Below are 24,371 nucleotides of genomic sequence, written 5' to 3'. Positions count from 1 at the left end.
ATACGACCTGTCCGGGTCCAATATGGCACAGATCAAAGGTGTCAGTGAGTCATCCGAAGAGTACGCATCTATACCGGCGGACGCACGCAGAATATCATTGGTCCAGTGCTTCCTGATATTGCCCTCCGCCTTCAGCAGCTGACCAATTCCCAAAACCTTTATGTGCGCTTGCTTTTGATGTATACCTATACCAACTGCCAGGGAGGTGGCGCAAAGACGACCTCGAATCTTGACGAGACCAGAACTGACCATCGACCATCGCCTGTCGCAGGATAACCCATGTCCGCTTGAACGCTCTCATGCCCACATATACCAGAACAAGCGGTAAGCCTAGTCAAACCCAATACCAACCATTTGAATGAGCTTCGCACAATGAGCTCCAGACCCTAGGCCATCCTTCCTCCCTAGAATGGTGTTACAATATTCAACTCCGGCTCCAAACATTATCTTCCTCGATCATGTTGGCATATTGGCCTTCTCCACGCTCTGTCCGAGACTCTTCTTCATCCTTGTGGTCGATAAAGTTGTTCTCGTCGTCACTCACTGCCCTCTCAGGAGGTGGTGGTCTCGCGGCCACGCTAGCCGGATCCCAGCCTTCTCGTATCTCCTGTCCTTCTGGTGCCTCCTCGTCGATGCTGTAGGTGCGTACGAAATGTCGTTGGGGTTTTCGATTCCAGGCATCGCTGCCTTCCTTTCGAGCTCTGACTCGCTCCGCCTCTTCCGCCTCTTCGTCCTCGACAACGAGATCTACGAGCTGGCTGCGGTCAGACTTCCCCGATGCCGAAGGGGAACGCTCTTTGGGGCGTTTCAACTTTGCTTCGATGGCACCTTGCTGTGAGGAGCTTTCGGAAGGTGACGTGCTCCGATTCTTGCCTTTCCGGATACGGTCCTGGATCTCGCTTTGGCGGCGGCTCTTCCTGTCGCGAGTCGGTTGAAAGAGGTGACGATTTGTAGAGGTAGTTAGCAAGTTAGGATCACGCCGCAACCAATCTTCACGTCGTGCTTCGTGCGCGGTAATGACTGGATACTGCAGAAGGAGGACAATTAGAAACATGGACCAGCATTCATGAGAGCATGGGTAACTTACGTTCCAATCGCCGAATTCCAGCGCCCGCGCATTGGTAAATAGTCGTTCGTCTTCCGCATCAATCCCAATCTCGATATCGGGGTCTGCTGCTCGGTATTCGTGAGCTTTGCCTCGAGATTCTGGCGCTGGAGCTCGAGATGACCCGTCCTTTGGCAATAGTGGTGTCCGACTGTTAGGACCCTGCGGCTTTGGGATCCAGTACTTGCCCTTGCCCCCCCTCTCATACCTCATGCCGTCCATCATCCTAGCAACGCGCGAATGGGACTCCTCGTGAGCGATCACATTGTCCCCAGAGTCAAACGTTCGATAGTCGTAATCCTTTCCTCTGAACGTCTCTTTTGTATCCTGGATCAGATCCATGGGACCAAAGGCATCTCTTAACGCGTACTTGACGGGCATGCGAGCTGCCGAAATGGTGACGTCGGCATAGTCATGCCAGGAGAAGGCATACCAGTGCGCCACAGCGAAGATGGGCATCTCGAAACAGATCAGAGCATCTTGAATGGCTGCAGCAAGGTTGTCCGGAGTGTAACCTGGGACATCATTCGGGATAGCCCCTAGGAATTGAAGAATAGAAAGGAAGAATCCTTGCCAGTAAGAGGCGAAAATGATGAGCTTTATGCACAAGAACTTTGGCATGGGGCGGAAAGGCTTGAGATCCTCATGCATACACACCCAGAACATGGCCAGGAAATACAAGCTCATAGTCACGCTGACGTTGTACAACAGGCCCGTCCAGAAGTAGCCCGACGTCAAGGAGATATAGCCTTCTTGGTATGTCCCCGTGAGCTTGAGGATGATGGTGGCAACACTGAGGACAGGTTTGAGCCAGGCATATTGCAGAATCCCTCTTTTGATCAGGAGAAAAGTATGTGGATCCGAGATATCCATCTTGGGGCACCATAGACTTATCGGCCATGGGTGCGAGACAGGCGCTCGCCCATGCATCATGATAATGAGGGATCGTTCGCCGCCGAGGAAGTTGACGAGGAGTTGGAGGAAAGTGTAGATGGTGAAGGCTTCGTAAATGTCACGAAGAGGGTCGAGGTAGAAGGCAGCCTTGAGCGATACGATCGAGGCCCACGAGGCAGCAGAGTAAATGGGCACCATGAGCAGGATTCGAATGACATATCGTTGCAATAAGGGTTTCCTGTAATTCTTGGACTGAAGCCATATCGATCTAGGCAGCAGATTAGCACCGCGGACTTCAACAGCATGGGGAATATAGACACATACACGCATGAAATTAGAGTAGCAAGCAGCGACGATACTCCCGCGAGGATAATGATGACTCTGGTGAGCTTGCTGCCCGTTCCACCACTGGCCATTGTTTCCATGACGGACGGCACGCAATGCCCAAGAGGCACCGCGAGAAGAGTTCCAGTCCCGTTACCGCGATCCCCAAGCCGACCTCATGTCGAGTTTGCCAACGCCTCAGAAATTATCGAGGAGCAACTGGTGTCGGGTATTGATGATGTGACGAAGTCGCTGTTATCGCATATAAGGAGTGTAGGCAAGTCATTCATCACAGTCAAGAAAACGTGCAAGTGATGCACGCATGTGCCTGTTCGGGATTTCTGCGGGGAAACACATCATCACCGCAACTCAGCATCGCGCATCTGAGTCCACATCCGCAACTTGACACGGGCTCACCTTCCTCTGCATGCCTTCGAGGTATTTTTCCTTTGGCCGCCGTTTCTTTCTGCTGTACGGCTCTGGAAACGCAACAGACAATGCGACCACCCTCTAAATACCAGTAACCATGGGCGCGCCGTCGCATGGTTGCAGCTACATGAATCATGTCGGATATGGATAACCTAGTCGGGGCTCCCATCTCAAGGAATACCTCTTTCAATTGGTGAGCAATTTTAATAGTCGCACCTATGCAGGATCAGGTTGGATACTGAAACTCTCTAGGACATGGTTTATCGAACTCTGCACCTGCTCATGCTTGACTCTCTTCTTTCTCTTCTACTTCAATCGCCTGTTCGCGACCCTTGTCTCCTACGGGCTGAGAGCCTTCACCTGGCATAAGTACCGAGTCTGGATCGACATTCAAGCGCTTCAGCTATCCTTTTTAGCCGGACGGATCTTCTTCAAAGGCATCCGCTATCATGCCGAGAACGAAACTGTCCTGATCCAGAATGGTTACATCACTTGGAGGTATTGGCAGTCCTCCGCGCGGCAGGTAGATCTCTCGGGGCTGGAAGGAGAAGAGGAGGATTATGTGGTCAAGGAGAAGAAAAAGTCTCCGCTGGACGGGTCTGACGATTCAGAGACTCCCTCTGAAGACCCCGAGAATGGCCGTTTCAGAGTGAAAACGACAGCAGAGGCCCGAATCTCGGCTCATATCTCGGGTTTGGAATGGTTTGTCTACAACAGAACTCCTGTATACGACTCCATTGTCCAAGGTGTTTTGAATCACGATCTCAAGGGCTGCAACTCGCAGAACCATAATACCGGCCAGAAACACGACCACATGCTGGGCAAGCTCCATCTCCGTAGGGACAAGACAAGGCCTCATTCGAAAGATACTGCTCATAGTGTCACCTCCGCAGACAGCCAACTTGGCGAAAAGGCTGACCGGGACTCACCAACGAGCGATTTCGCTGTCCCTCTCGGACGCACAGATACCTACGCCAGCGTGGCCCCGGACATGGAGCGACCTGTCGCAGACATACCATCCTCCTATCCTTGGATTCTTCGTGTCCTGCCGATCGCTCTCGAGTGCTCAAAAGGCGCAATCTCACTTGGAAATGAGAACACGCGGGCATTGGTCGTCACTACCTTTGCAGGTGCAAAAGGCCATATCGACGCGAGCGCAGCGGGGCTGTCAGACTTCTTCCGGCAGGTGTTCGACTTCACCATCGACCACCCCAAAGTTGAAATGAAACCCAATCCAGACTTTCGCAGGACTCAGTTCGTTGCTGCGGAGAGGATAATATCAGCCGCAGAGTCTCTCAACCACCCGCGACGCTGGTGGCAAGTGAATCTCGGTCTTAGACGCAGAATTGGTAAAGCTTTCCGTGGATTCAAACGACTTCTGCCAGGTCTAGGAAGTTCGAGGAGTTCACTGCGGACGACTGCATCACAAGACGGTAATACCAAGAAATACTATCCCTACGATGAATTTCAGGATGAGAACCGGTCGTGGCATGGACTTGGTAGGTACCTGGATGAGGACGAGCGCGACGATCACGAAGGCTGGTCTCACGTGGAGTATGCCAGGTATTCACAAATCCTAGATTCGCCGGCAATCCACTTCAAGTTCTTTTGGGACATGCCGGGGACCGTGACAGAAGAAGATGCAGACTTGGGCCGTCACGCACACTTCGACGACATCAATCTGTCCAAGCCACCGGCCTACGGGATGGACCTGACCGTCAAAGGTGGCTTCGTTAACTATGGACCTTGGGCCGATCGCCTTCGCATTGAAATCCAGTCCGCTTTTTTCCCGAATCCCTACCGATCGGTTTCAGCCACTCCGCCGGTCAAAGTTGGCGACGTGCGGCAATACACAGTCATGACGATACGCGTTGATCTTGAAGATGAAGTCAGCCTCCGCGTACCGACTAGAGAACGCTCGAAAGATTGGCAGTGGAGAAACCGAGCTCACGCGGTCAGGGAAGCTGCTGCTGTACGGAAGCAACGTGAAAAGAGACACTTTCGATTTCGCCGCGCTCCCAAGACAAAACTTGGTCCAGACATTCGCCCATTTGGCTGGTTGACCGTTTCAGCAGGACAAGATTCGACAGTGCGTTATGACATGGACATGGTGCCGCGACTAGAAGGGTACAGAAACCACTTGCGCCTTGACCTTAAGCACACGAAAGCTACTTCTAGCGTCAATCACGCACTGCTCTGGCGTTGTCCATCCCAAAAGGTCTCGTGCGACCTGTCCAACCCTCTAGGGTGGAATGCCCTTCATACCTGGGTTTTTGACGTTGAGAGCAGCGCCATGGAGATGTTCATTCTGAGAGACCACATGATTCTGCTAACAGATCTTATTAGCGATTTTACGGCAGGCCAGAAGCCAGACTATATGACCTTTGTCCCGTTTGTCTATCAACTCCACTTGAATTTCCCGGATCTTAAACTCTACCTCAATGCGAACGACTATAACATTATTGATAACCCATGTGACCTTGAAGAGAATGCATTCTTGGTATTGGGATTTCAAACGCTGGCTGGAAGTGTGGATATCCCAATGCAGCACTTCTCGCCTCGTCAGAGCAGCGTCAAGTTCATTGGGGAGGGCCATAATGCCTCCCTAGAACTCATCACCCCAGTGTGGAACACGCTCAATACGCTCGCTGAAGACACGACGATGATGACGCTCAAGGTGCTTAATCTCGAAGGCTCCTACAACTACTACCCCAATGTGTCTCCCACCTTGACAGATTCTTTATTCATGACCATTACAGGCTATTCGCCGAAGTTCTTTTTGCACGGGTATCTGATCCGCTATTTTGTGAACGTCAAGGAGAATTACTTTGGCGAAGATCTGCATTTCAGGACATTGGAGGAGTATCAAGACATGCTCGCTGGCGATGAACTCCCACGACCCCGACCAAGTAACAAAAAGGACAACGACCTCGATGTCATCTTGACTATTCGAGCCGAGAACTCCTCGGTACTTTTACCTGCAAACATTTACTCGCAGCGAGAAAATGTCCGTGTGGATATCCTCCTTGTCGATGCCGACATGCGCTTTACCAACTACTACATGGACTTGCAGGTGGAGTCGAGCCCCCTTGAGGTTTCTCTCGAGTCGATAACTCTTACGGAAAACGAGCCGTCCAGCGAGATCACGAACTGTCAATTATTCATCGATAGCACTGGGGTGTACGGTCATAGACTTTTTGGAGCTCCCCCTACGGAGCCCACATACGCCTGTCATTGGGATATCAATGTTGGCGAGATCACGGGTGAATGCTCCTCCAAATTTGTACAGACCCTAATCAATTCCATCATGGCATTCATTTACACCCTGGACGACGATGAAAATTCTTTGCCACCTTTCAATCGAACGGCTGTTCACGATGTGACCTTTCTCAGAGCCAATCTTGCCGGCCTTCGTCTTTGGCTGGTTTCGGGACGAACTGCCTACTTGCTGGAGCTTTCTGAATCGGATGTTTCGTTCAGCGACTGGGCCAATTCTAGCTTTGCAAAGACTTTGCGTGCCAGCGTCCCACAGGTTGTCCTAGCAGCTGTGGACTACAAGGCTGCTCTACGACATCACGATCGGCAACCAGGCCCGGTAGAGACCCTCGCCTGTTTCCAAACCTCTCTTCGAATTGGGACGCTGGACAAGACCGACAACCTTGCACAAACACGCGCATCACAACAACAGCATATTCGTTATCATGACCAACGAACCCACCGTGCACGTTGGTTGTTGGATCCTCAGAAGCACTACTTGCCCAATCACAGAACACCCGACTGGGCGCGTGATCCGCCGGCCATGCCAGTGCCATCAATGCCTGAACCTGTTGGGGGAGTAGAAACTACCACTTTTGCGGATTCAAGGCACGGCGATGATCGAAGGCGAGCTCGGGGACGACAACCCTCGTTTATATCGGCCTCGTCAACACCACCACGAAAGGGATTGTCTGTCGAGTCAGGTATGCGGGATCGGTCTAGTCATGGCCCTGTTGGATCCTGGCCGCCCCCGTCCAACAAGTCTGGTCTTAGCCGTGAGGGTCTGAGTCGTGTCCATTCAAAAGATCAAGATGTGCATCAGACCTTAGTGACGTTCTCCAGTCCATGGACCCCACCGCACTTTACACTGCATGATATCGAACCTGATACAAGAAATCTACCTCAGCTCCCTGCCTTGGATCCTGCCCAGTTTCCCTCCCTGACGCCAGCGGCCAGCACAGATCTTGGGACGATCCCAGACGAATTCGAGGACACACCACACAACGGTGTTGTCTTCATGGTTCAGAATGGCCTAAGAGGGTTTTGCACTCCCTCTCTCTTCATGTCAATAGGAGATCTAATACGAGAACTGGGTGAGGATCGGCCGATGGACCAGCTGGACAAGGTGCAGATTACGGTTATGAAGCGAATTCTGGAATCCCACAAGCACGATGACCGCGGACACGTTGTTGACTTCGCTGTTCAATTGCCCTTTGTACATGTTAGGTTGGTCAACAGCCTACAAGGCGAACCCGAGGGCCTCACACCATTTGCTCGAGAGGACCAATACGACGTGAAACTCAGGAGTTCACAGTTATTCTACCGCCTCCTTCATCCCAGGACCAGTGCCAGAGGGGGGCACAACCAACCGCACAGTCAACTGGCGTATGGTTCGATTGAAAATTTGTCCGTATCCGTACAGGATGCTACACTCACAACTGAGAAGCCCTCTGCACAGACTGCAGTCTCCCTGGCGAAGGTGGGATTCTGGTTCTGCATGAAAGAAGAAATCAACTCCAAATTGCAGCTGAGCAACTTTGACGTTGTATTGTGGGCGGACCAACTCAACAGTATGGCAGGACTTATCCAAAGGACAGTGTCGATGGTCGATCGCATTGTCGAGGGCTTTGAAGGTCTTGATCAGAGCTATAAATCAAGGCACTTGATCTATCATCTGACTCAAGCGGGCAATACAATCTCGGATCCTGTCTTTCTGACGAGACCTTCCTATGTGCTCAGAAGTGCGGACAAACATGTCCGTCTAAGCGACTCGTGGAAGATCATTTCCAGACTCAGGTACATCTTTGCCACCCTCGAAAAAGAGCAAGGGCGAGACTTCGTTGCGAAGTGCGGCTGCGAAAACTTCGAGTTGAAAGATCCCGCCAAACTCCAGGTTCTTTCTTCGTTCGAGCAGTGGCGAGGCTGGGATTACGCACGCGATAAAGTGCCGATCATGAGTTCCCTTTTTGACAGTGGGCGTGTCCAAACACCGGAAGCAGTCGACAACAAGCTGATTGTACAGACGGAAATCATCGTGGGGAAACTTGAAGTCATTTTGGATCCAGGACCTCGTCAGAGTGATTTGGCTCTACTCGGCCTTGATTTCAACATAATCCTGCGGCCTGCAGGTACATCCGGCCTCGACAAAAATGCGCGGAGAATCATCCTTCAAGCTTACACTGCAGACACGTCGCTTCATCTCAACTGGGCTCTGGTCGAACTCGCCCGTCAGGTTATTGAACTGGGCAATCCTCTATCCCTACGAACAGCCGACACCAATGATTCCGTGGAGAAGGCAGCGCAAAACCGGTCTGCAAAGAGAAACCACTTCACAGTTATGGTGGGAGCCGATGCAGCTTCCATTTACCTCACCACGATCAACCTGAAACTGAAATGGGCAGCCGAAAGCTTTCGAAGTGGTGTCTCTTTCTCCGAAGGTGGCTCTAAGCCTACGATTTCCTCCTTCACGATTGCAGCATACACAGCAATGGCCAAGTTCAGAAGCCATTCTCATACTCTGATGATGTGGCGCCTCCGCATGCCAAAACTATATGGATCAGTATGGCCACAGCCGCCTGCCAGCTCCGGAGACCAAAAGATGGTGGTCCAGATCTGTGCCGCTTCGCACAAGTTTCGGTTTCAGATGAAGGAAGACATTGTCAAGTTGCTTGTAGTCGCCGATTCTGTCGTGCGCGAGGAAGCTGCGACAATTACTGATTTACTCCACCAGATTCCCAGCGCAAACGGCAGCAAAGTCCAAAAGAGTTCTGGTTCAAACGATGCTCTCAATCTCGATCTTCGTGTTGCCATGTTTTTGGACGACTACAGGTTGAGCTTCGTGATCGTTCCGTCTCTACACTATGCAATTGCCGGGAACGTGGCCCGCACATCGATCGTTCCACGGCGACATGGTGGACTGGATGTCAATTTTGACATTAAAGAGCACGAGCACTTGTTTGAAGTCCCTGAGGGTGCCTCCCAGGGCAATTTGTCCCTCTTGAAGATGCCACCGATCAATGGGCGTCTTTGCGTAGCTCAGAATGATGCTCTGGTGTCAGTCCGAGCTCGTATGACTGTCGAACAGATTAATCTGGAAGCGTCGGGTGTGCGAGCTTGTTTCGACGCACTGAATCAGCCTGGCGTGATCCAATTAATACTAGATGCCAGGAAAGCAGTCCAGCGAGTGCAAGAGTCCATCGATCATCTCACAGGTGGGAAGTCAAAACCCAAGGCCGACAACCCTCCTGACGCCACACTTTTGCTTCGCTATGCAATTCATGGAACACTTGCCGGGATCAAGGTCCACTTCAGTGCGCCGTCTGTCAGGGAAGATCAGGACTACCGTGCTGATATGGAGCTTCAGCTCCAAGGGACGACATTATATATTCACAACGAGGCGGAAGATCCGGACTCGATCCATGAGCGGCCACAGTTCATCCTAAACTCTCAGGGCATTGGCCTTGGGCTTTATCGCAGTACAAGATCCGAGCGGGCTAACTTTGGCCTCTGTACCATAGGAGTGAAAGCCTCGGGCAAAACCGAGACAATTGGGAAGTCAGGGACAGTCCAGGTTTATAGGGCATGGAGCGATGGAATTGCTATTGAGCTGTTTGAGGAGAGTGCTACCCTTGCGGTCGACATCATGGCATTTCTGCAAGATCGGATCAAATCACTCAAGCTTGCTGATAGTGGGGAGAACATGCAACACATCCGGAGGATGACCACCGCTGGCCTCACCGAGCGGTTGAGACCTCGAGATCCAATGGATGTGGCCAGTGAAGCGGCCGAGAGCGTCGACGGCACTTCTACCATCCTCTATGCCTCGACCTATGCTCTTGACCTCGAGAACATTATGCTCCGATGGAATTTGACGCGAAGCCCTGGTTTTTCGGCTACCCGTGAGCTGGACGATCTCGTTTTCTCAATACGAAAGGTCGATCTCAAGACCCGACAAGAAGGAACCGCTCGGCTCTCGATACTGGACACACAGTTGCAGATTGTTCCACAGTCCCATTCGGAGAACCCCATTGAACGGACCGCCAACTCTGCATTACTACCCGAAGTAGTCTTCGCCACGGCCTACCTCTCCACCAAGCATGAACGACGATTTGCGTTTCAAGCGAAAGGGAAAGCGCTGGACCTCCGACTTTCTTCCGACTTCGTGATACCCGGTCACGCCTTACAAAAGTCGCTTGGCAGTGCCAGCGCCGAGTTACGCAGAGCGAAGAGTTTCCGTGTGACCAGTTCAGCAACACCACAAGCCTCTCAGATGGATCTGTTGGGCGGAAAGCGACTGGCATCTCTTTTAGTTGATGCTGATTTTGCCGGGGCTGTGGTCCATATCAGCCCTCGGAGCGAAGTTGAACACAAGAGTTCAGTATTCGGGTTCTTGAAAGGCAAGAAACGATCTCGGGCAGGCCGGTATGGTCAAGCAGTCCAAGGTGAAGACGTTTCATCAGCCGTGTTAAAGGCTCCTGGAGTTGCTCTGAAAGTCGAGTACAAAGACGATAACCGAGATGATCCGTCCCTGAGTACTGAGGTCAGAGTCGCAGCATCCTCGAATACTCTTTACCCTACTGTCGTGCCGTTGATACAAGAAATATCAGCAAGCATCAAAGAGATCCTGGGCGACGATCGGACAGGGGATGGCAAGCCTGGCTCATCGGCAGACGCTCGCAGCTACCTTTCGGAGACGGCGCTCAGTAACTCGAATCCAAGTACCATTTTCGGACGCTGCAAACTGAATGCTGGGCTCTACATACAACCACAGCAGTTCAGCTTGAGCTGTCAACCGATTGCAAGAGTGGCGGCCACAGCCAGATTTGCAGACATATTCGTCAGGGTCAACACCGTGTCTGCCCCTGATCAAGAACGATTCTTTGCCATTCAGACGACATTCAATAAACTCGCGGCTTCGGTACAACATGTTTATTCACGGGAATCAACTGCCAGCTTCGAAGTGGATTCAATTGTCATGTCGCTAATAAACAGCAAGCATGTCAGCGCGACGACGGGTATCTCAGTGGTTCTCAATATCAGTCCGATGAAGACAGACATCAATGCAAAACAACTGCAGGACTTTCTGCTCTTCCGTGAAATCTGGTACCCGCCAGAACTGCGCAGCAAGTCCAAAACAGCCGCCCCCACCGCGTCTCCCCTGGACCAACAAGCCTATGCAATGCAGCGCTATCAGGAGTTCTCCGGGAAGGGCACTTTACCATGGCATGCTATCGTGTCGGTGCAGGAAGTCCAGCTCCAAGTCGACCTTGGTCAGGGGCTCGGCAAATCGATCTTCACGATCTCCAAACTTTGGGCCTCGTCGAGAAAGAACAGCGATTCGGAGCAAAACTTGTGCATGGGGTTTGACAGAGTCGGGGTCGATAGCACGGGGCGGATGAGCGGTTTCATTGAGCTGGAAAATATGCGGGCACGGACGTCAATCAAATGGCCAGAAGATGCAACAGCGAAGACCCGTGCGCCCCTCGTCCAGGCATCTATTGGGTTCGAGCACTTCCGCGTGAAGGCCGCCTTTGACTATCAACCGTTCGCAGTGGCTGACATTTCTTTCTTCGAGTTCTTGATGTACAATGTGAGGCAGGGCCTTGGGAGCGACAGTGATCGCCTGGTCGGCCTTGTCGATGGCGGCAAGGTTCAAGTGTTTTGCACCACAGCCACTGCCGCACAGGGCCTGGCTCTCGTGCAGGCGTTTGAACGATTGATGCAAGAGAAACATGAAGCCTACGAGACATCGCTCCGGGATCTGGATAAGTTCCTCCGAAGGAAATCGGTGTTTCCATCCAGCACTTGGACAACTCCCGCTCCGGTCAAGGAGCGCCAAGGGGAAACTGTCGCAAAGGGCACATTTGCGCTACACACAGACGTCGTTCTGACATTGGGCGCTCTTGACGCTGGCGTCTTCCCAAACACGTTCTTCGACAACCAGATCCTGAAGGTCGAAGCGACGGAAGTACAGGCGAGGTTTGCAGTGGCGACAACCGAGGGCAAAACTCACAGTGCCCTCGGAATGACGTTGGGACAACTCAGAGTCGCGTTGTCGAGTGTGACGCGGGTTACCACCAAAGCTCTGAGCGAGGTCTCGGTCCCGGATGTCATCGACAGAGCCACCACCTCCCGAGGCGGAACCATCGTCAAGGTACCTCGTCTCGTCTCCGCAATGCAAACCTGGCAGGTCGCGGACTCTAACACGATTGAATATACCTTTCGGAGCACCTTCGAGGGCAAAGTCGATGTTGGCTGGAACTATGCGCGAATCAGCTTCATCCGCGGCATGTGGCAGGCTCATTCCCGCGCCCTGGCCCAGCGCCTGGGGAAACCCCTCCCACCATCTGCCATCAAAGTCACAGCGGAGCCCTCGGAAGATGGGGAGAACGGACGTCAAGAGAAGATCACTGCGGTTGTCAATGTTCCGCAGAGTAAATTCACCTATGTGGCGCTTGAGCCGCCGGTGATTGATACGCCACAGCTTCGAGACATGGGCGAGGCGACGCCGCCGTTGGAGTGGATCGGATTGCACAGGGACAAGCTGCCCGAGGCCACACATAGCATTGCAATCGTGAGTCTGTTGGAGATTGCGAGGGAGGTGGAGGATGCGTATACTAGGATACTGGGAGCGAGCTGATCTGGGGTTTTTTTGGGGTTTTTTAATCCCTGGACAAAAGGCAAGCATAGCGACGGCGTGGGATTGAGAATTTGGGCATTTGCTCAGAAAAGATTTACTTGAATTGATATCTATTAATTAAAAAGTAGCCCTTGAGAACTAAACACCTCGGATCTTGTCACCGTGGACCCCTCTATCTTCCATCAGTCCTCCCTGGAACAGTTGAGACCAGAAGACTAGTAGAGGTTTGTTTGTCAATTAAGCACCAAGATAACCTCGCTCATCCCGTCGGTGCTTCACTCATTCACTTGACCACCACATCTCTCTCTCTCGCTCGCTCGCTCGCGCGCTCTCTCTCTCTCTTTCGTTTCGTCCATATATCTCGATCCTCTCTCTCTCTCTCTCTCCCCGTTCACACATCTCCACCACAAAGGAAAGATGCCAATGGGGACGGACATTGCCACCCCGACTTGTATCCTTCCCTCTCCTGCCATCTGCCATCTGCCGTCTGCCAGAAGACTTGTCGCTAACCAACCGCTTGCTTTGTTTCAAAGGTGGAGAAAAAGGTCTCGGTCGTCTGACACTTTTGAATCCCCCATCTCCCCCCCGGCCCGGGATCTCTGTGTCCGAAAACCATTTCGCACCCCCCACACTCGGGGTTTAGTCGGGCGACACCTCTTGGTAGTTACTGTAAGCTGGATATCTCTCGTTTCTGCTCTCTTGCCATATCCCATCTTGGTGATTTTTTTGAATTTTTTTTTTTTTTTCACACTTCGCCAGCCTTCTTGGCCCCGGTGGGAGAAACCTCGTTTCCGTCCTTGAAGGCGTAGCGGCTGAATTTGCGGATGCGCGCGCCGTAAAAGTAAAAGGCGTAGGGGATGGCGCAGCAGGCGAGGGCCAAAAACGCCAGGAGCGAGCTGGCCCACTGGTAGCCCAGGGTGTGGTACATCTGGACGGTGAAGAGGACGACGCCGGCGCCCCAGAAGGAGCGGATGCAGGTCTTGGCGGCGAGGGCCGAGGCGGCCAGGTGCTGGTACGTGTCGACGAGGTAGTTGTTGGCCGAGTTGTAGAGGAAGATGAAGCCGAAACCGACGGGAAAGCCGCCCATCATGGGCCCCCAGTACGAGACCTCCGGGTAGGATGTCCACCCGAAGATGAACAGCCCGATCGGGATCAGCCAGCACGAGAGCATCATCGGGATGAGGCGCGCTTCCGCCGGTGGTTTGCCGTCCGGGTACCTGGCGCAGATGGAGAGATAGTGTCGGTTGACAAAGGGCGAGAGGACCGCCGACAACAGCACCCCGACGGCCAGCGGGATGAACATCAGGCCCGTGCTGCCTTCGGTCCACCCTTTGCCCTCGACGTAGACGATGGGGTACGCGACGAAGAACATGTACAGAAGGCCGTAGAGCACCGACATGTACAACGAGATGAGAAGCACGATGGGTTCGAGGAACAGTAGCTGCAGAGGCCGGAGGAGGAAGATGGCAAGTTGCTGCGTCAACGGGCGGGTGTCCAGGTCCCTTTCCGTCACGTACCTGCTGTCGCCCGTCTCCTTGCGGAGTTTCTTGGCCCGTTTGTCGAGGAGGATCGGTGTGTAGGTTTCCGGCACCGTGAAGGTCAGGATGGCCAAGCAGAACCCGGCGAGGATGAGTTGGATCCAGTAGAGCCAGCGCCAGCCGGCGGCATCACCGAGAAAGCCGCCTGCCAGGGGTCCGATCGCAGGACCGATAAAGGGCGCAGCTGAGAAGACAGCCATGGGGACGCCACGCTCTTCGTTCTTCCACAGGTCGGCCAGTGTGCCACCCACAAGAGTCATGGGGGCAGAGAAGGCGATGCCGTCGATGAGCCGACAGACCAACAGAGTGCCAATGTTCTGTGCCACGGCGCAGGGTATTTCAAATATGACAGCGAGACTGAGGGTGATGATATAGACCGGTTTCCGACCGTAGAGTTCCGACAACGGTGCAAATGCGAGGGGTCCGACTCCGAATCCGATGACGAACATGGTGATGGTCAGGAGGGAAACTTCTTCTGAGACGTGGAATGTTTCCGAGACGCCTTCCAAGTCGGCGGTGATGACGGCGCTGTTGAAGGCGACGGTAAAGCATGTGAATGCGACGACCATGGTGCACCACCACTCTGTTCGCAGCAGGGTCAGCAGGCGCAGAAAGGAATTATAACGGAAAGAAAATGTGGCACGAAGCACATACTATAAGCCTTGGACCAGTTCTTTGGGTTCTCCGGATCCCCAACCTTGAAAGTCACCAATTCGTGCTCCTCAAGCGCTCCAGTGACCCTCGAAATCGTCTTCTTGGGAATCACACCAGTCGTCGTCTCCTCCAGATATTCGTTCATGTTGGCCTCATCATTGAGGATGTCGTAAGGCAAATCCAGCACATCCGAGGCATCTTGTGTCGGCCTTGTCTGGTAGCGCTCCAGTGTTCGGCGAGTGGACGTCCGGGTCATTCTGGTGTCTGATTTCTCAACGCCATGTTCCAAAGCGCCGTCAGCATCCGACAGAGTTGGAGTTGTAGTTAGAGAAGCCCCGTGGGGCACGTGCGTGTGATCCATGTTGAGTCTGGCGAATTGGATATGGGTCTAGGAAATTAGTTCTGAACAGTAGAACTGTTTCTTCGTGCAGTCCTGAACGCCAACTGTGAGCTGGGAGACAAAAAGGGGCAATGAAGAGCCGGGAATGCGATGTATATATACTATAGTTTCCAGAAAATCTCCGTGCTATTTTGACAAACCTTCAGAGGCTTCGCCGCCCAGAAGGGCGCTATCTGCGAAAGCCATGTGCGGACCCAGTGCCCAAAAAAGTCGAGATCAAACATTGACTCCATTAACACATGCAGGTGGTTCGACCTTGTTTGCTTCGCTCGGTCTTGCGCAAAACGCGAGAGACGACGAGGCTAGCTCCTTGTGAGTGGAGCGGGTGCGGAAAGGTCGCCGTGAGGCTGCCTCGCACCCAATTGAACAGTGCAACCAGTTAAGCTTAAATCAAGCGAAAGGGAAAGTCGGCATCGCCCTTGCTTGAGCGAAGACACCGAATGCCACTCAGGAGGGACAGTGGAGGCCGAATCGTCAGCGCAGTTCAGACCGAATCCAACTCGAAGATACCGTTGAGAACAGCCGCGCCTGAGGAGAGATGCTGATTGGCAGTGGAAGCAAGAAGCGAGAAAAAGAACCAGTGATTATCAATGCCCGAGAAAGCACCGAACCTGACCAGGTGGGAGGGCCGCCCAACTGTTGTCTCGGTTTGGGTCCGCTCCCCGATGATGATTGGTCGTCTTGGGGTAGATCTCGCAAGGCTCTGAAGTGCAGGAGTACCCGTTTCACAAATATATCACCATGCAAACGCTGAGTCAGTGAAGGCTCAGACGATCGATGTCACAGGGGAAATTCTTCCTCGTTTTTGCTTGCTGCTATACGGCGGCTGGAATCCCATCTGAATCAGCGTCCACTGGATGTAACAATCTGGTGTCATTGAGAACAGATTCGGAGCCCGACGTTCTGCGGGCACTTCAGTGTCTGCCCTCAACAGTGAGGACACTTCTTAGGCTTTGATGCTCGGAAAGAAGAAATGGCGATGAAACTCATTCCTTGAAGCATTGTCCTGTGGAGCACGATCCAAGAAAGGATCAACCAGTATGAAGGGCCCATTCTCCCCCTTTTCTGTTCAGGAGGATTCGTGGGGATTGACAGGCAAAGCACACAATGACAATTCTCCTGATCACGGAGAGTGGCGGAGATGCCAGTTTCCAGGAAAAGAGAGGCATTTTGTGATATGGCCGAAAGGAGGAAGGCGTCTTGGCGGTAGCCTGTGGCTTGCTGAGCCTGATGTTTCGGATTGGTTTTCACGTCGTCCTGGCCATTCCGAGCGATGACCTCATAATTTATCCGCCCTTCCGGCCACAAGCCCCCGCCACCCTCCGCGCATCACCCGGACTGACTAAGGACTGAGCCTGCTGTCACTCCCATCATGCGCCGCCCTTGATAACACTTGCGACAGTATCTCTGCTTCGCTTCTTTCTGAAGACTGCTATTCGATTCATCCATATCAACATGTCAGACTACTACAACCAAAACCCATATCCTCCCCCGCCAGGGAGCGGGTACCACCAATATCCGCCACCTCCGCGATCACAACACGAGGGTGGTCAAACCTACGCTGCTCCACAGGTAAGGCTAGTTTGTTGATTTCGAATGTGGCCAGCATCGGTCTTGGCTGACTCCTTCATCAGTCCTCCTATGGAGAGTATCAGCCTGCACGTGAAGACCAATACCGATCCTCGCCGCGTAACTCGGGCATGCAGGTCGGCCAGTACGCGGGCGAATATGACGGTCGCTCGCGTCGTAACTCCGGCCCATATGCTGCCAGTCAGTACCGCGCAGGAGATAGCGCGTCATATTATGCGCCTCCATCGCAAGGATACGACGATCGCTATGACGACCGTCCAAGCTCCCGAGGCTCGAGACGGGAGAGGGGGAGGGAAAGATCGCGGGAAAGGTCAAGAGAACGCGGGGAGAAACATCACGGTGGGCACGAGGCAGAAAAGAACATAGGGGCAACTCTCCTTGGTGGTGCTGTTGGTGGATGTAAGTCTTGATACCGTCCTGTCGTTTGAACAAGGTCTAACAGTGAGGTAGGGGCGGGTCATGAATTGGGCCACAAGAACGGCCTTATCACCGTTGCTGGAGCGCTCGCAGGTGCCTATGCCGGTCACAAGCTCGAATCCAAGCATGAGAAAAGCAAAGAAAGGAAAAAAGAACGCCGGGAAGGCGAGGCTTATGGCGAATACTATGACGACTACGAAGACCGAAGAAGCCGTTCGGTGTCTCGCTCCCGCAAGAGATCAGAGAGCAGGAGGAGAAGTGTCAGCAGTAGCAGCAGTGAAAGTGACAGCAGCAGGCGCAGGCATCGTCACCATCATTGAGAGAAGTAAAGGGTTTGCGGGCGTTTGTCGACGGTTGGAAGGGATTGTTGAATGCCTTCGGCTAAATTTTTCCGCTGTGTTTTGGCGTTGCTGATCCACTATTTCCTGCAACAACACGAGTCATGACAACAAGAAATCTTTCCTTATTCGTGATAAAGGGATCTCCTGCTAGGATGCGCGTGTGTCCGTCTGGACATACGGCAAGGATGTCGTCCAGTTGAAGCATAAACCTGTCAGCCCTGAGACACTTGAAATAAAGTGTGGCGAAGACAACAAAATGCGATGCCCGCGATGGCACCCTGCATGCGCATGGGTTCCTGTCTGTCACTATCGAAATGTGGAGAGCTCGAAGGCGGTACATCTGGAGTAAACTGAATGCCAAAATCCGGGGAGGAGGCGGTGAACAACTGATCTCAACCTGGTTGTGAGAGGCCTTCTACCCCAGTTTAGTCCATCAGGATCCTTCACAGAGCCTGTATCCACGAATGGATCCCACTATCAGAGAACTCCGCATCTTGTCACTTGTGAAGAAGAAAGATCGACATCAGTCGCGATCTTAATGGAAGTATTCGAGTAGTGTAAATTTGTCCATCCCCGAAACTCAAGATTAAAAATTCAGTTCGCGCCGAAGATACCACGACGACAAGCCACTAAAGGACGGCAATATCCCCGTAGTTGATAGGTCCGCCAATCGGTAAGCACGTAAAAGGAACGTTTCGCCGATTTTTTGGCGCACCAGCGGTTGGGTGGCACCGAGCTTACCATCCTGTAAATTTTCGCGGGATGGACTTTTGCATTTGTTGGCGCAAATCTCGCTGGAAACAACAGGAATGAGAGGTGATCAGGGGGTGACGATCCTAGAGGCTCCCTCATACAGGCTGACTCCTCGTGTCGCACCTCCTGTTTGATCGCAAGGAGATTTCAGGAGTGAGGCAGGGTGCGCGTGGAAAAATTATTCTTCTTATCATTTAGCTCCGTTCCTATCGATAAAGGGGCATGTCTGATACGCGAGTTGGCCTGAAATGATTCCCACAGCCCCTCCCGGGCACTTAGGGTAACTCCAGGCTTCCTCCAGTGCAGGACTGGGGGAAGAAGTCTGACAAGTAGGACGGGGTGAACGGGATGACCGTCTGTTCAAGGCGAGATATTGCCAATCACTCAGCCATTAGGGTGTAAAAAAAGGCCCCGTCCAGGAGGCGAAGCATGCTTACACATTGTTCCATGTGTAGGCGGGAAAAGGCGACATGGGGAACTTGACAAACAACCTGCCGCGGGGGCTGCCCTCGTACTTGCTAGGATGTTGGGCATTCAGATCTGACGTGGTAGGCGTAAATGCAGCCTGCACACTGGTGTGAAACCCCCCTGTCTCCCAGCTGGCCTCTACTGTAACAGGAGGGTGCGGGTTGTTGATTATCCAAGGCTGAGTGGCGACAAAAATAGGTCTTCCAGAAGATTGACCAAAACTGAACTCATAGGCAACAAGCACAAAGACCCATTCCCCCTGTTGTGGTGTATGCCGTGTTGCCCCCCTTTTTCTTGAGAATTTTCGACTCGTCCAGACAGATCCGTGCTACTGGCATAGGGAGAGATCGTCGAGATCTCCGGTCGGGATTCGTTTGTCCGGGATTGTTCTGGCTCTGGTATCTCGGAGGGGCTCTTTTGGTTACAGTGTCTCTTTGTGGTCTGGGTCGGCCAGCGCGGCAAAGACTAGAGGAAGGCGGTCAAAAAGTCATTTGATGGGGAGAGTGATGGGGGCGCCAGGTGAAATAATGGGGCGATGCGGCCGGATATGACTGGCGAATAGACCAGGGGCTTTTAGGGACCGGCAGCACTAGCGAAAAAAATTTCTGTGAGCAGAGAACGGCGAAGTCCAGAGACAAAATAAAACTCAGGCCTGCTCACCCTGTCCATCCTTTTTCCTTACCATCTCTCCTCTCCCATCCTCTTTCTCCCCTCTAGACTCTTTGCATTTTCTCTGCTTGATAGAGTCTTTGCACATTCTTTTTCCCTATCCTCTTAGAGCCAGATAGAGCGAAGGACCGGCGTGGAAGCGCAGTCTTCGTGGGCACCCCCTTCAGCCGACATAGACCGCCTTTTTTTCACATTCCTGAAATTTTCCACCCACAAAACCACCAGATTCGACATATCCATCCCTTTGAGAACTCTCTGAGTTTCCTCCAGAGATGCCCTCTGTCGACACCATGTCTTCTACTCCGACTTCCTCGTCAAAAGAGACGAAACAGTCGATCGCCACCCTCGAGCAGTTGCTGCACCAATTGTCCATCTCGAAAACTCAAGATGAGGCAAACAGCGCTGCTGGCAACGTCGCCACATTCCTGAACGGCCCCATCGAGGAGCACGACGTGCCTCTCAAGGCTGTCGAGATCCTGAAGAAACAACTCAGCAACAAGAAAGATGCCGTTGTGCGAGAACGTGCTCTCGATGGCATCCGAGCCGTTGCCTCACACTCCACCATTGCCCCCGGTGCCGAGCCCTACCTCATCTCTCTCCTGCCACTGGCTCTCGCTGCGGTGGGAGACAAGATGGTTTCGGTCAAGAACGCTGCGCAGGCCGCATCTCTTGCCATCGTTAAAGCCATTAACCCCAACGCCGTCAAGGTCGCCCTTCCTCACATCCGAAACTCCATCATCACGGCACAGAAATGGCCCGAGAAGATGACTGGTCTTGATTGTATCGAAGCCCTTGTCGAAACTGCCCCTACCCAGCTTTCCTTCCTCGTCCCGACCCTCATCCCGATCGTTTCAGAGTCAATGTGGGATACCAAGCCTGAAGTTAAGAAGAAGGCTTACGGCACAATGGAGAAGATCTGCAAATTGATCGAAAACAAGGATATCGAAAAGTTCATTCCGGAACTCATCAAATGTATTGCTAAGCCTGAGAACGTCCCCGAGACCGTTCACTTGCTTGGTGCCACCACTTTCGTTACTGATGTCCACGAGCCGACTTTGGCCATCATGGTTCCTCTCCTGGAACGTGGTCTGGCTGAGCGGGATACTGCCATCAAGCGAAAGGCCGCAGTCATTGTGGACAACATGTGCAAACTGGTCGAGGACCCTCAAATTGTCGCAGCCTTCTTGCCTAAGCTGATGCCTGCTCTTACGAAGAACTACGAGAACATGGCTGATCCTGAGGCTCGTGAGAAGACCAAACAGGGCTTGGACACTCTCAAGCGAGTTGGTGCTGTGAAAGAAGACGGCTCCTTCCCCAAGATCGACAATGCTGGTGAAATCGCCACTGTGGTCCCGATTCTGAAGGAAATCATCGAGCAAAAGCACAAAGGCGCCGTTGCAAAGGCCGATACCGTCATTGACTATGTTGCCGCCATCGCTGGCCAGCTGATCGATGAGAAGATCACCGACGAGCCTGACTGGGTTTCCAACACCGTCGAATACCTCAAGACTATTGTTGGTGAAGCCGACGCCAAAGCCGTCGCTGAGACTCTCCGTAAACGTGCTTCTCCAGGTATCGAAGACGAACCTGAGGCTGAACCCGATGAGGAAGAGGGTGAAGATCTCTGTAACTGCACATTCAACTTGGCCTATGGTGCTAAGATTCTCCTGAATCAAACTACGCTCCGGCTCAAGCGTGGCCAGCGCTATGGTCTGCTTGGACCCAACGGTTCCGGTAAATCCACTCTCATGCGAGCCATCAACAACGAGCAGGTCGAGGGTTTCCCCAAGCAATCCGAGGTCAAGACTGTTTTCGTTGAACACGATCTCGACGCCGCCGATACTGAACTCACCGTCATTGGCTGGACCGAAATGAAGCTGAGATCCGTCGGCATCGATACTCCCGTGGAAGAGATCAAGGCCAAGCTCCTGGAGTTCGGTTTCCTCGAATCCCAGATGGAAGGCCCCATCACCTCGCTCTCTGGTGGCTGGAAGATGAAGTTGGCTCTTGCCCGTGCCGTCTTCGAGAACCCTGATATCCTCTTGCTCGATGAACCCACCAACCACTTGGACGTGAAGAACGTCGCCTGGCTCGAGAACTACCTCATCAACTCTCCTTGCACGTCAATCATCGTCTCACACGATTCTAAATTCCTGAACAACGTGATCCAACATGTCATCCACTACGAACGCTTCAAGCTCCGCAGATACCGTGGTAATCTGACCGAGTTCGCCAAGCGAGTCCCGTCTGCCCGGTCCTACTTCGAGCTCGGTGCTTCTGAGTTGTCGTTCAAGTTCCCCGAACCTGGTTTCCTCGAGGGTGTCAAGACCAAGGCCAAGGCCATCGTCCGTGTCAACAAGATGGCATTCCAATATCCTGGCACCGACAAGCCTCAGATTCAAGACATCACGTTCCAGGTGTCTCTCGGCTCTCGTATTGCAGTCATCGGCCCCAATGGTGCTGGCAAGTCCACCCTTGTCAACGTCCTCACCGGTGAATTGATCCCCACATCTGGTGAGCTCTACCAGCACGAGAACATCCGTATTGCATACATCAAACAGCACGCTTTCGCCCACATTGATAACCATTTGGACAAGACTCCATCCGAGTACATCCAATGGCGATTCCAGACCGGCGAGGATCGTGAAACCATGGATCGAGCAAACAAGATCGTCACCGAAGATGACGAGAAGGCCATGGACAAGATCTACAAGATTGACGGTACCCAACGACGCGTCATCGGCATCCACGCTCGGAGAAAGTTCAAGAACTCGTACGAGTACGAATGTTCGTTCGCACTGGGTGAAAACGTCGGCCAGAAGAACGAGAAATGGACTCCCATGATGACTGCCGACAACGCCTGGATTCCTCGCTCTGAAATCCTAGCTTCCCACCAGAAGATGGTCGCCGAGGTTGATCAGAAAGAAGCTTTGGCCAGTGGCCAGTTCCGACCTCTGATCCGACGTGAGATTGAGGCACACGGTGCCAACTTCGGACTTGATGCCGAGTTGATCTCCCACTCTCGGATGCGTGGTCTTTCGGGTGGTCAGCGTGTCAAGGTCGTGCTTGCTGCTTGCACATGGCAACGCCCTCATTTAATCGTTTTGGATGAACCGACCAACTACCTTGACCGTGACTCGTTGGGTGCGCTGTCCAAGGCTCTTAAGGAGTTTGAGGGTGGTGTTGTCATCATTTCCCACAACGCCGAGTTCACTGAGTCTCTGACCGAAGAGGTTTGGAGTGTCATGAACGGCAGAATGACCCCCAGCGGCCACAACTGGATTGTAAGTTGATTCGACCCAGAATTATCGCTGTTGAACTGTACTAACTCTTTATTTTAGCAAGGTCAAGGCTCTGGTCCTCGTTTGTCGGCAAAGGATGACGATGAGGAGGAGAAGTTCGATGCTATGGTATGTCCAACTATGTCAAGTTTTTTTCTTGGAGATGAGATACTAACTGTTCTTGCAGGGCAACAAGATCGAAGGCAACAAGAAAGCGAAGAAACTCACTTCGTCTGAGCTGAGAAAGAAGAAGAAGGAACGTATGGCCCGGAGAAAGCGGGGTGAAGAAGTCTTCTCGGATGAGGATGACTAGATGTTGACACGATTACCTTTCGATGATTCACGGCTTAAGGTGCATTGGGGGGCATTGAAACGAATCATGGTCGTTTAGAAAGGAGTGGCTGGAGTTTATGAGGCAACGCAAAACAAATCCGCTTGGAGAGGGAAATAGAGGCCGATTTCTGATACCCTCTCGATGATAGAGCATAGACAAGATAGAGCACTGAAGATTTCAGTCCGTCATAATGGATTCGCTTGTCAGTTCGAAACTTGGGGTCTTCCGACAACTACATTATGTATAATAATGGGATAGTTCGCACTGAAGACGTCTCGCTGCAGCCTCGTCCGTGTAGAGTAGCCTTGCTCAGCCTTGCTAAGCACGCTCGAACACTACTACGAGATAATGGGATTCTCCCATACATGTCGTTCTCAGCATTGTACGACACTCGCTCTGTGTTTTCAACGAGTGGAGTGATCTATCTGCTGAGGTCACGCAATTTGCTAACTGTGTGCAGAGTGTCTGTACAGTAATGGCGAATCTGGTGTTCCAAACGGGTATGTGGAGCAGTTTCTGTTCTTGCATACCGAGTACGAGTTACATACTTCACTTCGTACTCTTACTCTTACTCTTGCTTGCACTTCGTTCAAATGCCGACGCCACCGGAGACACAGCCACGGGATTCCCATCGACTGATTGGTGAAAGGGTCAGCACTTGCAGTCCTTTCATCCCAGGATTTGGATCACATTCTTGGGTGCTTGCATCTATTGCAAGTGACGAGTACTTGTACCATTCTGACCAAAACAAGTGTGTCCATCTGACAACTAATACCAGAAGCGAAGACCTCCTCGATGCTCCCACAAAAGCCCATCCAGTCCCACCTATTGGCGCCGAGCCTCACTGAATGCTGACCGGAAAACGCCTGGAAAAATCCCACCTGGCACATGGTGCGCCACTTGGTGCCACCACCCACGAGTGTGTACCGGACGGCACAGCACCTCTTTCAGTATCCCTTCGTTGGTCCTCTGTGCTCGCCTGAGAGAGCCCACCTCATCCTAACTAGACCCTGTCACTACGGATGGCGTAGCCCCGTGGGGGTAAACCACTACTCAAGAGCCGGATAATGCACCCAAGATACCACTGGGACAAACAATACCTTGAAAGTCCTCGGCCGCCCTCCACTACTCTGAATGGCGATTTTCCCGGGGCGATGTGCTCCCCAGAGGGGCGGGGCTCCTTGGGATTTCCTCTCAGGTTCCAACCTGCTCCTAAAGACCGAGCTAGACTCTGTGTTACAGAGTGTCTTATGATGCCGTTGCTTTCGGCAGATCACAG

The 24,371-nt window shown here is 52.7% G+C and overlaps 5 protein-coding genes across 5 annotated transcripts; 3 read left to right on the top strand and 2 right to left on the bottom strand.

Moving 5' to 3' along the window:
* Positions 1–424: 424 nt before the first annotated feature.
* Z517_08554 (uncharacterized protein) lies at positions 425–2,424 on the bottom strand (the record flags this gene model as incomplete). Its single annotated transcript, XM_013427069.1, has 3 exons — positions 425–1,027; positions 1,088–2,267; positions 2,324–2,424. 3 exons carry the CDS (start codon positions 2,422–2,424, stop codon positions 425–427), a joined length of 1,884 nt encoding a protein of 627 aa, XP_013282523.1.
* Positions 2,425–2,886: 462 nt separating this feature from the next.
* On the top strand, positions 2,887–12,647 carry Z517_08553 (uncharacterized protein; the record flags this gene model as incomplete). Its single annotated transcript, XM_013427068.1, has 2 exons — positions 2,887–2,945; positions 3,005–12,647. The coding sequence occupies 2 exons, from the start codon at positions 2,887–2,889 to the stop codon at positions 12,645–12,647; spliced, it is 9,702 nt and encodes a 3,233-aa protein (XP_013282522.1).
* A 745-nt stretch (positions 12,648–13,392) lies between these two features.
* On the bottom strand, positions 13,393–15,200 carry Z517_08552 (uncharacterized protein; the record flags this gene model as incomplete). The annotated part of the gene is made up of 2 exons (XM_013427067.1): positions 13,393–14,768; positions 14,840–15,200. The coding sequence occupies 2 exons, from the start codon at positions 15,198–15,200 to the stop codon at positions 13,393–13,395; spliced, it is 1,737 nt and encodes a 578-aa protein (XP_013282521.1).
* Positions 15,201–16,694: 1,494 nt separating this feature from the next.
* Z517_08551 (uncharacterized protein) lies at positions 16,695–17,566 on the top strand (the record flags this gene model as incomplete). Its single annotated transcript, XM_013427066.1, has 3 exons — positions 16,695–16,811; positions 16,874–17,228; positions 17,280–17,566. The coding sequence occupies 3 exons, from the start codon at positions 16,695–16,697 to the stop codon at positions 17,564–17,566; spliced, it is 759 nt and encodes a 252-aa protein (XP_013282520.1).
* A 2,201-nt stretch (positions 17,567–19,767) lies between these two features.
* Z517_08550 (uncharacterized protein) lies at positions 19,768–23,071 on the top strand (the record flags this gene model as incomplete). Its single annotated transcript, XM_013427065.1, has 3 exons — positions 19,768–22,761; positions 22,819–22,887; positions 22,946–23,071. 3 exons carry the CDS (start codon positions 19,768–19,770, stop codon positions 23,069–23,071), a joined length of 3,189 nt encoding a protein of 1,062 aa, XP_013282519.1.
* Positions 23,072–24,371: the final 1,300 nt, after the last annotated feature.

This window comes from Fonsecaea pedrosoi (assembly GCF_000835455.1).
Source record: "Fonsecaea pedrosoi CBS 271.37 unplaced genomic scaffold supercont1.5, whole genome shotgun sequence".
Classification (NCBI taxonomy): Eukaryota; Fungi; Ascomycota; class Eurotiomycetes; order Chaetothyriales; family Herpotrichiellaceae; genus Fonsecaea; species Fonsecaea pedrosoi.
Note: the sequence above shows the minus strand (reverse complement) of the source record. Positions and strands in the feature narration are given on the sequence as shown.